The sequence below is a fragment of the Hemibagrus wyckioides genome, linkage group LG12, assembly GCF_019097595.1.
Source record: "Hemibagrus wyckioides isolate EC202008001 linkage group LG12, SWU_Hwy_1.0, whole genome shotgun sequence".
In the NCBI taxonomy this organism is placed as follows: domain Eukaryota; kingdom Metazoa; phylum Chordata; class Actinopteri; order Siluriformes; family Bagridae; genus Hemibagrus; species Hemibagrus wyckioides.
The window spans coordinates 3,994,334-4,012,781 of NC_080721.1; the positions used below are offsets into that span (position 1 = coordinate 3,994,334).

The following is an 18,448-nucleotide window of genomic DNA, read 5'->3' on the forward strand; positions in this document are numbered from 1 at the left end:
TTTATCATCAGTTATGAGGATGTGAATTCTGATTTAAGACATATAAACTCTTTAATGTTGAACAATTAATGGTGTAAGCGAAGGTACAGAGTTTCTGGGTGAAAACCACACCCCCTCTCAGTCAAGCTGATCGAATGCTATCGGATGTATCATAAATACGAGTTTTCCATTGGGAAGTTGCACATGAAAGACCCCTCAAGTCGTAATTACGACTGGGAAACTCAATAACTCAACTGGGCAACTCTTGTATCTTGTGGAGTGGTCTCTATATTTTTCTGCTCTTGAATTCTTCTTCCAGCGGTGGATTATGAGACCTTCGCTCCTGCCTTGTTGGTGATGTCACTGACTGCTGTTTTAGGGCTTTTCTTCATTGCTCCCACAGTGTTTCTCTCTTTTCTTTGGCTAATCTGTTCGGTGTCTGGTCGTTAGCACACCAGTCTTTCTTTTTCAGGACTTGTGTTGGTTCTGCTCAGTGCTCGTGCAGTGCCTCTGTGCCTCTTTACTCAGCTTCAGAATGGTCTAGTGAGAAAGAGCAGATGTTCAGAGATATACATTGTTGAAACACTCGATCTAGAAGGACACACCTGAGCAGGAAGCACCTGTCGGTCACATGATCCTGGAAAAATTGCTCGAATATTTTTTACAGCCTGTGTAGAGAAAAAAAGGACTTTTGAATTCTGATGCTGGGATAAAGACAGCTCTCTGATTGTGATTATATGGCTAAATATTGAGATATTTGGGTTTTGAGTGATTTTGGGTGACTGTAGTTCAGATTAAAAGGGCATTGTGACGGCTGTGCTCACTAAATTATTTTATTTTATTTATTTTTTGTGGGTGGAATATTAAGTTCTTGTCCATATGACCGAGTTCAGGCCTGTGATTCACCGCAAAAAAAATAAAAATAAAATAAAATCTTAGCAAGCACAAATACTAATATTTTACTTTATTAGATTATTCTAGATTGTTTTTAAATAAATACAAGACTCTTAATATTGTAAATATTGTGCCGATATTTGTACAATGATAGATTTCTACTACACTGGCACTTTTCATTTTACAATGAATAAAATTAATATAAAGTAGTAATAAGAAACTACATTCATTAATAATTAATTAATGAATTAATTAATCCTAAATCGATGCATCATTTAAAGTCAAAAATCCAAACGTAAGTAATCATGTGAGAGCTACAGCAGATTTTGTGGTGCATTATAGGATTTTTTAGTGAGCAACCGTTCTAATGCACTAGAAGGATTTTGCCATTGAGAGCGAGACAGACCTTGCTGGACAGTGGCTGGAATACTGACCCAGGGAGCCAATTGAGTGGTTTGTAAATCTCTGCCTCCGTCATGAAGGGTTTTGTGTTCATGTTCGCGCTCATCTGTAGCCTACACGGGAGTTTAGATGATAGATAGAGTATTACACCACATGGGGCTTGAGGTTTTACAGAATAGTCATCAAGCTCTCTAGGGTGAAATTTATTTCCCAACCTCACAATTTCTGTGTAATTATTGTTTAGATAAGGACATGTCTATTTATAGTAAGATCAGTGGTCAGCAGGTTGCAGGGTTGTGAGTCTACCGTCTCCTCCCGGTGTGTGTGTGTATATGTGTGTGTGTCTGGAGTTTGCATGTTCTTCTGGTGCTGCAGGGGTTTCCTTCTGGGTCTCAGGTTTCCTCCAACAGTTCAAAGAGTGTGTTGAAGGCGTGATTGAGTGTGAGCGTGTGTGATAGTGTCCTGAAATGAACTGGCATCCCGTCCAAAATATGTCCCCCACCCAGAGTCCCCTGTGACAGACTCCATGTGTGTACAGAAGTACATACATGGCAAAAAATATTTAACAATACAGCATTATTATAACTCAAAGATCAGATTATTCACAGCCTGTTTTTACTTCCCTCAGACTTTACATTTATTTTCTGATATGTATATGTCAGATATACATATATATGCTTGAAATACATACAGTTAGGACACATTTCTGGTTATAAGATTATAAATATATTCTAAGAAAAAGAAGAAACTTCTATTTTTGAGCCGCCGTGATGCTGAATTTCCTCCAATTCATAGGTTCTCATGTTCTCATGGTTCGACCCGATCACACTTAACTATATTATTGTGAGGAATCTTTTACGTTTTTAATCACAGTTCTAGGATTATGATGCTGTGTGGAATTTTTAAAAACCTGCTGCTGGTTTTGAAGCCTGGTGCTCTCTGATTCTTTACATTAATATCACTACTATAAAAACATCTCAGACCTCAAAAAGCTCTAAAATACTCGGATCATTTATACAATTCAATTGAAATAATACTATAACAATTGTGTATTATGTTTGAGTTTTTAAAAAACTGGAGATTCTGTGTATTAGAAGTGATATATTTACAGCACTTTATTTACAGTTAATTATAGTTTTGTTCGGTTAATAACACATTAATATATGCATTATAACATTTTAAATATTCACTCCACGTGCTAATAATCAGACAGATCCACATCCTGTTTGTAGAAAACTTGATTTTCTTGTTGAGATTCTTTCTCTGTACTCCTGGTTTCATTTCTTCACTAAGGTATGTTAGGTGGTACCTGGACACAGGTATAATAATCAGACCCTTGTAAATATCTTTATTTTTCCATACTTCGTTACTCTTCCAGAACATTCCACAGGTCGTCTGGTGTCGGATTCTCCCAATAATTTCACTGGTGTTTCCACTTTTGCTTTAAATCTGGATATGAAAACAGATTTATGGATTTCCCTCCGTCAAACACCTACACAAAGTTCTGGCACAATTATTCTAAGAGTACAGGTGGACCTTTGAACCATCATGAAATCTGTTCTGATAAACTTCTTCGAATATCATCAATGACTGGAGTGAATAGTTACTCTTTCTTTCCTTCTCTCTATTCCCAGATCCTGTTGATGTTTTGCGGGTTCTCCAGTTTTCCTCCCTCCCTGAAGGTGTCCAGAAGGTTCCAGGGTTTTGCGTCTCACAAAATGGGGGAACTGATCAAGCATACCGCATCAATAAGAAGGCCCAAATCACTGCTCCGACCAAGCAACTCTTCCCAGGTACCAATTTATTAACCCATGTATTAATATATTATATTATATGTATACTGTGTGTCCTTGAAGCTAGCTGATTTTAGACCTACAGCAAAACAATTAAAACTAGTAGAAAGTCCTGATTCACTGTACACTTTCAAGTGCCCTTGAAAGACTTTTGAGTGAACAACAGCTGAAAAGAAAGGGTGCCATGTAGCGTCTGTGTGGTAAAAAATGAGAAGCCATTGGAGCAGGAAGGGTCCAAGACTCTGCGAGGGTTGCCAGATTGGGGATTTTTATTTTTTTTGTGTGTGTGAATGAACAAATCATCTAAATTAAATCTACTAGATGTGCTGTATAATTAATTAATTAATTTGTATAATTATGTTTTAACCACACCCACTGTGAACAGGTGAATCAAATCAATCACATTAGCATGCAGTGTCCGAGGATAAACACTGGCAGTGGAATGGGTTGTACTGAAGAGCTAAATGTGGCTTTGTTATACGGTGACTACTTTACCACAAGAAATTTCTGCCCTGCTAGATATGTGGTGAAGCGTAAGTGCTATTACTCTGAAATGGAAAACATATAAACTCTGAGTGCTGAAGCATGAAGACTTGGTGTGTGGAGGTTAAGGTTGGAGTGGAAGATCTGGAGTGTCCTGCACAGAGCCCTGACTTTGACTCAACCCCATTTTACACCAATGGGATGAACTGCAGTCTCCTCAACATCAGAGACTGCTCTCACTAATGCTTCTTTAGCTGAAAGATCACTAATCCCAACATCTAGTGGAAAACCTTCACAGAAGAGTGGAGCAATAAGTTGAACATATCATGATCCGATGTCCACATACTTTTGGCTGGTTTGTGGACATTGCAGATAATATTTGTACAGAAGTGTGTGTGCACCATGCTGAACTTCATTCCTCACATAAAGTCTGCTTGCAGAACCATCTGCCGAGTTCTGACCACTCCCTGCATGTGACCAGAACTTGCCAGATGTTTCTGCAGCTCCTTTAATGTTGCTTTAGGTCCTTCATCTTGAAAGGACGTCTTGATCTTGGTGATGAAATTGTAGTCCACTTTCTCCACATCTTCTTGATGATGATGATGAACTTCATGGTGTTTGATGCTCCATCTAATGCTCTTGTACAGGATCGATCTCTGTCCACAGTAAGAACAGTGAGAACATACTCATGCTTTGTAAGCTCCAGCTTCAACAGTCGGATGGAAGCAAGAAGACGTGAAGAAACTCAGAGAAGAAGAATATCATGAATTTATTTAAAAGTGATGTTGAATTCTGTTTTCCAGAGTAGAATTAGTTTAATTCTCTTCATCATACTTATAATAATAGTGCTAATAAAATATTCAGTGACACTGTAAGATTTAATATGTTGCATAAATTGTTTACATATTTCAAAAGACGGTCATTTTAACCTACATAAAGTGTTTTTGAATGAATAAATGGCAAGAAAATTGAAGGCTGAATGGCTTCACAGAGGAATTGCAAGAGAGCTTTTATGTGAAATTACTTGTATATATATATATATATATATATATATATATATATATATATATATATATATATACAGCACATGTTTCACAGCTTGGTTAACTGTTAAGACAGAGAAAGAGGTCTTCATTATGTGGCTTTTCATTTCATTATTCCTAATCTATGCCTTCTGTATTTTGTGTTAGTTTAAATCTTTTCTCTTCTTCCACAAGGTCGTTTCCCAGAGAACTTCTCCATCATGACCACAGTGAAGGCCAAGGCTGGGCTTCAGGCCTTCCTGTTCTCCATCTACAATGAGCAAGGTGTGCAGCAGTTGGGCCTGGAGCTGGGACGTTCCCCTCTCTTCCTGTATGAGGACCAGAACCGCATGCCTTCTCCGGACAAATACCCGTTATTCAAAGGCGTCAACCTGGCTGATGGCAAGTCAGTAACCAAACCATCCAGAGCGCAAACACAATTTGCATATATTTGTCTGTACGGCTGCAGCTAACATTTATTTTGCTAATCACAAGTAAGATGGAGAATATTGATGGTGCTGATTCGAATAGCTTCACTAACACTGCATAACACACACATTTTACAACAAGAAAACATTCAGCTCATAAACTCATAACATTTTTAACCCACTGACTTTTAGTCTAAACATCGTCCAAATATCGTAAAAATTTGAGTGAATTTCATTAGTCACTGCAGCCCATATGTTGTTGTTGTGTTGATGTGTTGTTGTATGTTGTTGTGTTCTATTGATTATTCTTGTGTTTAGCCCTAAATTATTCTGCACAAGTAGGTCAGTAAAAACCCTTTGTATGTTTCGAACAAATAATTAAATATTACCGGAAAAAATGTTTGTATGTCAGTAAGGAAAGGACTGGATTATGTATTAAACCTAATGAAAGCTGCAGGTTTTTACCTGAAATTACAGAAGTATGTGTGCAAGTCGAAAATCTACAGAGGAACCGAGTCCTCTCAGATGTTTAATCAATGTTCTTATTGTCCTTTAACTTGTCCTTCACTCATCTGCTCTGTCTCCTCCATCCACTCTGTAGGTGGCACCGCATTGCCATCTCTGTGCAGAAGAAAACCGTTACTCTGATCCTAGACTGCAAGAAGCAAATAACGAAACCTCTTCCGAGAAGTAACAAGCCAGTGGTGGACAACAAGGGCATCACTATCTTTGGTTCTCGTCTGTTGGATAACGAGGTCTTCCAGGTCAGTTGGAATTGCAGTCGATTTAAATGCTATTTTTTTTCATTCAACTCTTTGTGTACATGTCCTGACATGAAGACAGATGCTTGAGATGAATAAAGAACATAAACTTAGCATTGACATACAGACATTCTTTGGAGAATCTGGTCAGTGCAGTGGACTGAGGTTTTTGTCGCCTCATAAGTTGTTTCACTGGGACTTTGTGTTAGTGTCTTCTCCCTGTATACCCTGCATAGGGTTCCTCTGGATTCTCTGGGATCTGTAGTATCCACTGGTTGCTGGTTGGGTATAAATCCAAACAATTCTGCAGATTCTAGTTGAAAATTAGATCAACCAACGTGTAATTATTATATACAGTCCCTTTCAACAACCTTTTGGGTTTCTTTTCACAATCAGCTTGATAGATCCAACTGAAGTGGACTTCCACTGCTCTCGAGCTGGACTGTATCTGAAACCTCCAAATGAGTTTAAAATCAAAGCAGGTGGACTGAGGTGTCTGCTTTCTGGTTTTGTTAGTTGCTGAAAGAAATTTCATTTTAATTCAAGGTAGCTGCTCAGATGAACCACTATGACACACCTCTTAACCACCAGGGGCTGTTTATTTAACACTAACACACCATCACTTTGGTTTCCTTCACTTTACTCACCTGTTGGACCTTTTGGGTATCTTGGAGCTACTGTATGTGTGGTAGAATTGGCTGGTTGGTGCAATCTGCACTTCCGATCATGTCCACAACCCCGTCACACCTAATTTACATACCAGGGTCACTGTTCAGAAGTTCTCATAGACGTTCTGGAGAGAAGAACATACATATCCTGGCATAATTAAGAAGTCAAGGATCTGGTGTTTCACTTTGACAAGATGCTGAGAAGATGGTGGAACCTTCCCTACTTACCACATGGGTCAACAACCAAAAGACCTTCAGCACTATAGAACTCCATGGATCCTGTACAATGACCGCAGATGCTATATTGACTTTTGTTGGCAAGCATTCCAATTCCACGTCTTCTGGTCTCTTTCTAGACCTGATGTTCAGAGATCTACTCTGCTTTACTGGATAGATCCATGAGTAATCTCAACCATCAGCCTGGGATACTGGTTAGTGATAAGTTTCTGTCTATACTGGTTTAGTATGTGGCTGATTGGCTGAGCACAGCACTCTGGGCTGCGTACTGGAGAGTCATACCTGTGTTTGGCATTTCCGTACACATGTACACCATATACCCCCAAGGAATTTTTTTAAAGAAATGGGCATTAGGGTGAAGATCACCTCAGTTAAAGAGTGGGAGAACTGCATGCTCATCCTCTGGTGACCAGATGGTTCTGGAATGACCTCGTAGCCAAACACAGACTTCTAGTCTAAACTTATGTATCTGAAATTTGTGAACCAGGTAATTAACCTCAAAATATTCTACAAAAGTCAATCTACAGAACATTCATGGTGGCACTAGTTCAGTCATTAGATCAGTTATTCATCTTAGCATGATCTGTACAGTTAAAACACTGCCCCTAGTGGTGATCTGGTGTTCATACACCCACAGCTGCATATGTAACCAACATTGTCAATTAAACTCTATGGGTATTGTCACAAAGCAGGTTTACGGAAACATATAAATTTGGGACATTAATTTAAAATATTAAATTTGCATTTTTAAGCGTTAGTTATCTGGTTTGTTGACCATTTACATTTATTGGGACAGTATTATTGGGGCAAATCTGAACCGTCCAGGAAGCAGCAGCTCAAAGCTTGCTCAATAAAGACCTTGAAATATGATCTAATGCATGAATGAGTCCTTTTATAGTGGAAAGACAGGAGACGTCTAGTGTGTTGCAGAAGTAGGGAAGATCACACCCTCTGCTGGAGGTGTGGAGGTGTCACAACATGAGCTTTATATACAGTATACTGTATTGACGTGAATAGAAACAATATGGACGGTCAGTTTCAATCAATTTAATGAATCATTCCCCTCTTTCTCCTCCAGACTGATGATCATCGCTTCTTTGTGATCTTCTGATCTTCTGAAATTTTATAATCTGAATGCACAAATGCTTACAGTTATAACACACAAAATCATTAATATAAACAATAATCCAAACATAAAATGCAGAGTAGGAGGCCTTTCAGCGTATCAATTGAAATCAATAAAATATATTCCAATTACTGAAAGAGAAATTGCTTTTCCTAAGATTTCATGTACTTTATTTTGTATAAATGTAGATTTTCTTGTGTAAGTCTTGTTAATAACTACGAAGCAGATGCCACATGTGTAATGTAAGCTGTTTTGCATGATTATTATTACTAAAAAAAATCCTGGTGGCCCCTTGTGGTCTGGAGGCCTAGAGCGACTGTTTCTAACAAAAAAGTTGAACTGAACATGGACAAAATATCCAAATGATAAAGAAAATGAAGACTGGTCAGGAAAAGATGTTGTAAACCAATCACACCTGTGTAAAGGTATTGTTCTGAGGTCATAAGGTGTGAAGATCATTTGGGAATTAAACAATGTTCACATCGTTAATGTCTGTTTTCCACACTACAGCACTAGTGTCCTTCATTTTTCATGAGGTTCTGCTTCTCTACAGGGTGACATCCAGCAGCTGCTGATTGCTTCCAACCCTCAGGCAGCCTACGATTTCTGTGAGCATTACAGCCCCAACTGTGATTCTACTCTGCCCAAGATTCAGGCTCAGGATCCCAACACTTTTGTGAGTATCATTCTTATGTTATAAAACGCTGCTGTTCTTTACAGACCTCATGAAAACTTGATGTTTGGCTCTTCTGATATTAACAGTCATCTTTATTGCACACTTTGCAAATGATATCAGTCTTCAGGGCATAATCTCAAGACCTGGCAACCTTTACACGTTTTGCATACTGTAGGAGCATCACATTTATATTACAGTACAAACACCAACTCTTACACCAGCTGCTGAGAACAGGAACATCTTCATAGTACATAGACTTGTGGGAACTTTGAACAACACACTCAGAGGAAAGTGATATCCGTCCACAGACGCACATGATTGGCTAGTGTCACTGTGATTGACAGGGGAGTGTGAGTAAGCCCCTCCCATCCTGAGGACAAGACTATTTTTGCTCCCTGTATCTTGTCAGCATTCACGCTAGCAGCAGTAAAAGTATTCAGTCTGCTTGAAGATCTTTAAAAGCCTCAAGTTTTAGAGTGAGCTTTTAGATGAGTGTGTAGATGATTCCTCCGTGGTCACCACATTTTCTTTAGTGTCTCAGACAAGGTTTTTCAGCAGCATCTAAATACAAGTATAAAGGCTAAAATACTTTGCTTTGTCTAGTGCAATAAGTTAAAGAAATATTATAACATTAATATTCATGGCAATTATTCAAATATACATTACAAAGGATTCTACTATAATGTCAGTATGGATAATCCAATCACTGAATCACTGAAAATTGTCTTAATTTAGCAGTTTGGCAACTTTTAAAGTTGCAACAACTGACAGACCAGACACAAAATGATAAATTATTTCATTTTATGGTTTATATTTTATTATATATTCTGTGTTTAAAAGTTATATTCTTTATTTTTCTTGAGCACAATGTGTTCTCCTGTGATAAAAACATGCAAATATAAACAGATGAGCGCTCACCTGCTCAAATCCAGCTGAAGAAACTATTTACACTAAGAAAACTACACTGTGTTGCCAAAAGTTTTGGGATGTCTGCCTTTACATGCACATGAATGTAATATGGAGTCGTCCCGCCCTTTGCAGTTATAACAGCTTCAACTCTTCTGGGAACACTTTCCACAAGGTTTAGGAGTGTGTTTATGGGAATTTTTGACCATTCCTCTAGAAACGCATTTGTGAGGTCAAGCACTGATGTTGGACGAGAAGATCTGGCTCACAGTCTCCACTCTAATTCATCCCAAAGGTGTTCTATCAGGTTGAGGTCAGGACTCTGTGCAGTCCAGTAAATTTCATCCACACCAAACTCGCTCATCCATGTCTTTATGGACCTTGCTCTGTGCACTGGTGTGCAGTCATGTTGGAACAGGAAGGGGTCATCCCCAAACTGTTCCCACAAAGCATGAAATTGTCCAGAATGTCTGGTATGAAGCTGAAGCATTAAGAGTTCCTTTCACTGGAACTAAGGGGCCGAGCCCAACCCCTGAAAAACAACACCTGAATTCAATGACTTGGAGGGGTGTCCCAAAACGTTTGGCAATATAAGTGTACCATGCTACATTATTAATGTGTGTCTGTGTGAATGGATTGGGAATTCAGGCAGTTTCAAAGTTAGTAACAGCAATTTAGCCCAACATTGTAGCTTAATTAAGTACGGTTCTAGATGTGGAGAATCCTGCATCACATGATGCTATTTCATGATGTAATTATGAAATATAATGAAATATAATCTTCATAGAAAATTGAAGTAACTTTGCTTTAGGGAAGGGATATAATCAGAATTCGATGGAAAACACAGACTTCCTGCACTTTGTGCTTGGACCCCTAATAATACACATTAATGGCTAAATGAAATGCTTATATGCCATTAAATACCATGTGAAATGCTTTTTTTTTTTTTTAAAAAAAAATCCCTTTATAGATTAATGCCTAGATGTGATACATAAAATTTCAGGATGTTCCTGAGAAAGTGAATTTAACTCAAACTCAGACATCATAAGATCCTTGTCCTGAATATGGCTTTCATGGTTTGTTTGAATCCATGCAACAAATCATGAGATACAGCTGTACAAATGGCAACATGAGATTCAGACTTGTTCTGACCTCCAATTTTATTAAGATCCCAGGGTTAGTCGTAAATGTTTCAAATGATCTTAAGATCTTAGTGAGCGAAGTGAAATAGTTCATGAGATATGGTCCAACACTGCACTGTACTGCCACCATCAGACTGACCAGGCCCATCTCACATACTGAGTAGTGCAAGGGAACCAAGTGTCCAAGTGATTAAGTGTCCAAGTGACCAAGTGTCCAACTGACCAAGTGTCTAAGTGACCATGTGTCCACTTGTCCAAGGGACCAAGTGTCCAAGTGACTAAGTGGCCAATTGGCCAAGTGACTAAGTGACTAAGATCTTAGTGAGTGAAGTGAAATAGTTCATGAGATATAGTTCATGGTCCAACACTGCACTGTACTGCCACCATCAGACTGACCAGGCCCATCTCACTTACTGAGTAGTGCAAGGGAACAAGTGTCCAAGTGATTAAGTGTCTGAGTGACCAAGTTTCCAATTGACCAAGTATCCAAGTGACCAAGTGTCTGAATAAACAAGTGTCCACATTTCCAAGTGACCAAGTGTCCAAGTGCCCAAGTTTCCAAGTGACCAAGTGCCCAAGTGACTAAGTGACCGGGTTTCCAAGTGTCCAAATGACCAGATAACATCTATACAATATTTGGCAACTGTAAAGCAGTAGATAAAAGGATTTAACTGATAAACCTTCTAGATGGTTCATAGAGTGTTTAATCTTTCCTGCACTGACCTTCTCTCTAAAGCAGCTCGTAAAACATCATTTGGAACTTCATATGAATGTGTTTAAGTCGCTAACGTGTTCTTTGGCACAATCACGTGCTGAATTCTGAGAATTCATGATAAATGAATGCTGTATATTGTAGGCCCAAAAGTAATTTGCAAGTGTGCACATAAAAATGTACAGATTTTTACATTATGATATATGTTGCTGGCCACATTAATAGGAACACCTGTACCTCTGCTCATTATCTAATCAGCCAATCATGTGGTAGAACCATAATCATACAGATACACTTCACTTTAGTTCTCATCAAACATCAGAATGGGGAGAAAATATGATTTGGTCTGCTTGTTGGTGTTAGTATACAGGTGATCATATTAAAGTGGTCAGTCATTCTACTGGAGCGTATTGTTGTGACTGGTGAATGTTTTTTTGTTCTTTTTTTTCTCTAATAGCTAATCAGCTAAAATCTAATATATATTTCCAGTCGCAGTTATTTATTATTGCTGTTAGAAACATTGTGTTGGTTTGTTAAATATTTTACAGTGAGTGATTTTTATGCAGCTCGCTGAAGATATCAGTATCCTGACCTGTGCTAACACTCGTTTTTGGTTAGTCTCAGCTTTCGATATGTCATCTATAGTGTAATTTCTTCGTTTAGAGTGTTATAGCTCATATGGCTTCATACAGATTACAGCAGCAGCGACATATTAAATGGCCAGAAAAAATAATAATAATCTGAATCCGTGTGTTGCTTGTTCTCAGTATGTCATCATTTCTCTCTCTGCACAGTATTTCAGCATTATTTATTTAATAATCAGAACTACAGGCTTTATTTATTTGGACCTAGTTCTCAGTGTCTGAGCAAACCACAGGCTTTCTGCTTGCACCATTAAAGATAATCAACAGTTCTTATCGTTTAATATGGACTCCCATCGACTTATTTCTTACTTCATTTTTTGGCATAAAAACAGAATGTTGTGTTTAAATATTTTCAGCAGCAGTCTCTGAGACAATCAGTATACCAGGAATCTTAATGTCATTATGTCATCAAACACCAACCCTTCTTTTTTTTCTCTCCTCCTGCCCTTCCCCACTACTTTCAATCCCTCTTTTCTCTGTTTTTATCTTTTACTTTCAACCACCCTAATACATTAATAATCCAAAACCAAAATATAAAAAATCACAAACCGTAGGGCAGCAAATCCACTAAGCCAGGCAAATCTTATAAAGCCATACTTAGCTCAGCTAAATCAGCTGCTTCAGGCAAACAAACAAAAATAGCTCTACACTCAAGCAAGCTTGCCAAGACCAGACCAACTGTAGCAAAGTTGACTGTAGCAGCTAAATCAGGCCCTTATTTAAAACGCACCGTAGTGGAAAGTGTGGCTTTAAAATCCGACAATAAAAAGCAGAATGGAAAAGTGAAAGTAAATGAAATCAACAATTCAGGTAAAGCTTCCAGCAGTGGTAGAATAAACATCAGTGGGAAGATCAGCATGAATGGAAAGGCAGCTCCTAAAGCTAACAGTGGCAGTAACAAAAAGCCTCCAGTAAATGCTGGCAAAAATCAAAAATCAAAAGTGACCAAGAAAGCGTCTGGCACTGGACACAAAGCTCTGGCCGGCAGATATGAAGTAAACAAAGCCGAGGCAGGAAAAAAACATATCAAGCCACAGATTTTAGCCAAACCTCCATTCACTAAAACCATGCCAAGGAATAAAAACCCCTCAGTTCACACACTTTCTACAGCCCCTTTCATCAAATCAATGTCGAATCAGTCCCCGCCCTTCAACATGGCTGAAGTCTCCACTCAAGAAAAACGCAGGACGAAACCAACCAATGGTTATAAACAGGTACAACATGAAGAGCCCCTCGTTGGCTGTCCAGATCTTTATTTCCAACCTCATAGTCCAAGCATCTTAAACCTCCACCCCACAATCTAGCCCTCAGTGAGAGTGTTGGCCTGGAATCACACTTTCCAAACAAAGTGTTTTTCACAACATGATATTTTAACACTCTGACTCTGGTATTTGGAGAATAAATCTTTTAGGTATTTACACACATACTGTGTCAATCCTGATTTTGTAAATGGTTAAAGCAGGTCTGTATGTGTCTACAAAATCAGGAATACAGTATCGTAGAGCCTGAGTATCAGTCCATGCACAGTTCCACTGAAACAGTCCACTGGAGCATGAAATAGAGGTTACAGTATGCATGTGTTAACTGGCTGAATACAGTAGAGACCTTTCATTTCTTAAAAAAACTTCCTCTCGTCTTGTCTGGTTTATCTCTGATCAAGACACAAATATAGCGATTACGAATCCCGTGTATGTCCTCAGAGCCGGTCCTTTAGCTGCACGAACAATAGTGCATGAATAAATCATGCTAGCGATGGGCTGCTAATGCTCAGGCTAAAACAGTGATCTTCCTGATTGATTGAACTTCAGACAATGAATTCAATTTAACTATTAGAGCTAGTTCCTGAAACACCTTCATCCTAGTAGCTTTGCATTTTATTGGCTCAGATGCAAGGGTGTGTCTAAGAACCAGGAAAAGAAGCATGTTTTAAAAAAAAAAAAACCTTAGACATTCTAGCATCCCAGCAATGAGGTTGGAATATACTGAGCCACTGGACCCTCTTGACCGTTTCATATATCAAGTGATCTAAAGGATCATGACAAACGATATGATAAAGCGGAATCAACTGTGACACTACTGCATGAGTCTCTATCTAGTCCTCTATGTACTCTCTCACTATCAGTCTACCTTCATTAGACAATAAGGATTTGTGTAAGCATGCAAGTGTTTGTTAAAGGTAATGTTACGGGCCCACACGTGAAACAGTCCGTAACACAATCCTAGCTCTCGTTATTACTCTCTCTGTTTCTGAGCCATGCGAGTGATGCAGTTTCACGGAAGAAACCACTGCTGCTGTTTAATTCTACTGAAGATCATTACAGGAAGCTCTGATGTTATGTGGCATACCTAAAACGTGTTACTTTATCCCTATAAAGCCTATATCTTTGAAGCATATACAGTATAAGATGATGATATATTCATCATGAAATGAGGAAGACAATCGTACCTGCTATCCCTTACATATTTTGTGTAGAAGGTATGAATTTTGTGTATCATATCAGACTGAAATGATTGACCGATCTGCCCTCTTTCTCCATCTCACATCTCACATAAGAATCTGCACCGAAAGGGGCGTAGATGCCAAACCTTCGTTTTTTGCTGTCAATTGTTCGTTGATGTAAAATAGAACACAACGAACATTAGATACACACACATACAATGACATCAGTTTGTTGTGTTTATTTGGACGGCACTAAAAAACCAAACGAGAAAAATGTACTTTAATAGACTTTACAATTATTAATATTAACATCTGTTCTAGACCAAGTTATGACTCCTAATAACATCACCATGACAATGTGACATTGTAGCTTCACTGAAGTCAATAAACTGGATAACGAGTTTTAGGAACTTGGCAGTAATTTGGAAACTTTTTTAAAACTTTAATTTCACTTTAGAACACAGATTTAACTCTTTAAAACCTTCACCACCAATCCTCATTGATCTTTCCACGGCACACCCAATCAGGATGTAGATCCTCCTCAGATACTCTGAAGCTGGCCACAACCCCAGAAACAACGGAGAACTGGACAGGATAAGTAACACATGCTGACTAAATGAAGAGACTACGCACATTAGTATTCAGACCTTACATTATTTACCTTGGGAAGGTTTCGCTTGTTCAGAGATGGGTTAAGGAGTAGGTGCTAGCTGAAAACTCTTCAATAACATGAACCAAACTATTCAAACTATTGTAGCTTTTTTTTCAGTAACAAGCTGCTTTACTTTTTATAGCTGCAACAATGACATTATAGTTCAGTTTCTACAGTTTTTACAGTTAGCTTCCTTCTGAGTTTTATCAAAATGGGAAAAAACAGGGCTAGAAAATGTGGACTATCAAATTAACACTCTTACTTACCAGTAAACAGTGTATACGAAATACGCAACATTGGTTCAGTGAATAATTCAATTCAGTTTATTTTTTTCGCACAAAATTAGATCGATATGCAAACTGAAAAGTGAAATAAATAGAATACACTGGGTCAAGTGCTATTTTCTAAACTCTCGAATGGAGATATTCATGTGAAAATCATCCTAAGCCATTAACCCATCTCTGAAACTTTATGTGTAACCTTCCTTGCATAAATATTTACTTTCGGACCCCGAATACAGCAAACTGTTAGCTCTAACGCTAGATATTACCGTGGTGATGTGTACAAATATCGAATAAAATCTAACAAAAGCATTCCTTATTAACTGTAGTGCCATGTGTGGTCCTGGACCATCTCCAAGAATAATGCATAGCGGTCATTTTTATCAACATGTTCAAGGGACAGTTGATTGACGTACAAGATTTCCTCTGGTATTAATAATTACAGAATACCATCACCATCATGACTTGAAAGAAATCTTGCGAAATAAGAGCCACCCAGGAAATATCAGACAAAAATGACACTAACCTCAGAGTGTACTCTACACCATGCATTTATTCTGAAGCAGCCAATGATCTCTTGAGATGAATATGAGTAAAGAATTTAGCATTTCTAATTAAACAATAAAATAAAAATGGTTCGGATGTTGAAGCAGCGCTCTGAAAAAGGTTTGTATTTGATTTTGGTATGAAGTTGGATGTGAAAATGCACAGGGAGATGGTGAGTAGATGGTAAGGAGCTTGATGCACGTAAATCTTTAGCAATATGATGTAAGTGCTTCATCATATACTTGTGTTCTTCATCTTATTTAAGCTGATTAAAGGTAACATTTTATTAAAGATAATATAGTGAAGTAAATATACAGTAACTGCTGTCCATTATGGTGCAATACACAAGAATATGGTCAAGCATTTTCAGACCTGACTCATGCTTACGGCACCTGATATGCTCAGTGTGTGTATGTGTGTGTGTGTATGTGTAGAACTACAGGTAAGGCTGCTTTCTTTCTTTCAGCCTGAATGACATTCATCATCCTCTTCCGTTCTTCCTTTTTGAATATCACTTTATCCTCCACTCCATTGTTTTGTTTTGCCCTGCCACATGCTATTCTTCTGCTATTATCTGCTTTGCTGTCTACATTCATTTTCAATGGCATGGCCCAGGTGCATGAGGCGGTGGAGGAGGCCAAAGACATTGGTGAGATGGGGTCTCAGACAAAAGCTGAGGAGTCTGTGACAGGAGACTTTGGAATAAAGGAATATGAATATTCCTACAAGGACTACAATGAGCCCGGTCCTGATGGAGAGACTGGCGGTGACATAGGCCACGTCCTGGCCGCTGTCATGGATGAGGAAGGTGTAAGTCATGTTGTGCTTTCTGGCACGTTTAAAGATGACGTCGTTTGACTTGTAGAGGCATCTTACAGAAATGGACAGAGACTGGACATGAAGACAAGTTTATCCAATAATATAATAATTCTGTCTACATGCTTCCTTTTTTCAACAACCAGTCTTCAACCAGACTCTCTGAAAGATTCCACTGCAAACTCACACATTGTGCTTTTTAGTATGTTTGCAGAATTTTCCCTTACACACAGTTGTTCCATTACTTTTGATTAGCAAAAAAACCCAACAATTTTTCCCTCCAGTATTATTACACTGGATATTTTTCTTCTTGTGTAATAACATTAAAGCAAATGCCAACAGCATTCTGCACATTGGGTTGGACCAACAGACTATGATTTGGTTCAGTACTGTACTCAACTGTTTAGCTGGTATAGCACCGGAGTTCAGCAGACTTCAGAAAAGCAGGTGACGGGATGTGTAACTGATGCCCGAGATTTCCTTCACTTATTCTGTTCAGTTCATTCTGAATTGCTTTAAATTCATCTCTCAATATAAGACCAGTTCACAGCACCATCACTATAACCGGGACCTATTCTACAGACACTGAGGTTTGACGAAGCAAGCATTTACTTCTGAAAACATTGCGAAATGGCACAAAGCAATGTGAAGTAAATGACTCTGGAAAATGAATCTTCCATTGAATGATCTGTATGGCATTGTCACATGCAGTGTTAAGTGAGCTCTTAAAGCACATTGAGGAACATACTGATCACTGAAATATCTTCGGGGTTCGAATCTTCCGCATATGTGAAGAAGATTCTGTGACAGATAGAGCTTGTATCAGTGAAATCAAGTGTCAGTCAAGTGCTCACAGTTTGATGATTTTCTTTCCTTTTTTTTTTTGGTACTATTTTTAAAACATTTTTTGTTCTAATTGGAATGGACATTGTGTATATTGACTGGTGTGTGTTGCTGCTTGCGTATGTATGTCCTTCAGGCTACTGCGATAGGCCAGAAAGGAGAGAAGGGAGAACCTGCAGTCCTCGAATCTGTAAGTACTGTCTTTATATGAGAAGCATTTGTGAGTTTCAGTTATAATTCAATGATTTGGAGGGCTGTCCCGAAACGTTTGCCAATAAAGTGTGTGTGTATATGTTTTATTTGATAAACTTTTAGCTTAATGATGGATTGAGGATGTGATGTCACATATAGCAGTCTGGGAGCTTTTTAATGAACAACATGGAAACAGACATCTCAGTGTATTAATAGTCAAGTACAAAAGTTAAGGGTAAGGGATTAGTAAGGGATTAGTCCTATTTCACACCTTTTGGTTCAGAAAATGATGAATTTCACCTACATAGCTGCTGGTGTGCGTCCACATGCATGATTTCCAACAACGTCAAACCATATTGAATAAAAACAGCTATCATTCCCTCTTATCTTCTTACTTTGATACCCTAGACCATGATCCAGGGTCGAATCTAGAAAAAGCTTCCTTTACAGCCAGAGAGCTGATTTTCTGTTAGAAACAATGGTTGAACCTTGATGGATCACAGGATCGGCTGCTACAGGCTTAAACAGACCACAGCAGACATCATTAAGCTGGTTGCAGCCTAGATTGAACTGAATGCTTGAATTGAATTGAACTTGAATCACAAACGACTTCACACTGTATAGACCTCACTGACATCATCAGGTTTGACAAGTGAAATATTAAAAAAGTAAGATATTTATCTTCTCTAGCTTGACACTAATCAGTAAATTGAATTGAAGCCTTTATTTGTCACCTTGTCCCAGCTTGTTAAGTAGATGGGGTCAGCACCCCTGAGAGGGTTAAGAGCCTTGCATAAGAGACCAA

The 18,448-nt window shown here is 38.4% G+C and overlaps 1 protein-coding gene across 3 annotated transcripts in view; it reads left to right on the forward strand.

The window, feature by feature from the left end:
- Positions 1-18,448, forward strand: part of col11a2 (collagen, type XI, alpha 2) — a 58,747-nt gene that overhangs the window by 17,845 nt on the left and 22,454 nt on the right. For all 3 annotated transcript variants that reach the window (XM_058404275.1, XM_058404273.1, XM_058404274.1), the window contains 5 exons: positions 2,910-3,068; positions 4,769-4,979; positions 5,603-5,765; positions 8,347-8,469; positions 17,588-17,641. In XM_058404275.1, the coding sequence (XP_058260258.1) occupies positions 2,910-3,068; positions 4,769-4,979; positions 5,603-5,765; positions 8,347-8,469; positions 17,588-17,641 (710 nt within the window). The remainder of the gene's footprint in view (positions 1-2,909; positions 3,069-4,768; positions 4,980-5,602; positions 5,766-8,346; positions 8,470-17,587; positions 17,642-18,448) is intronic.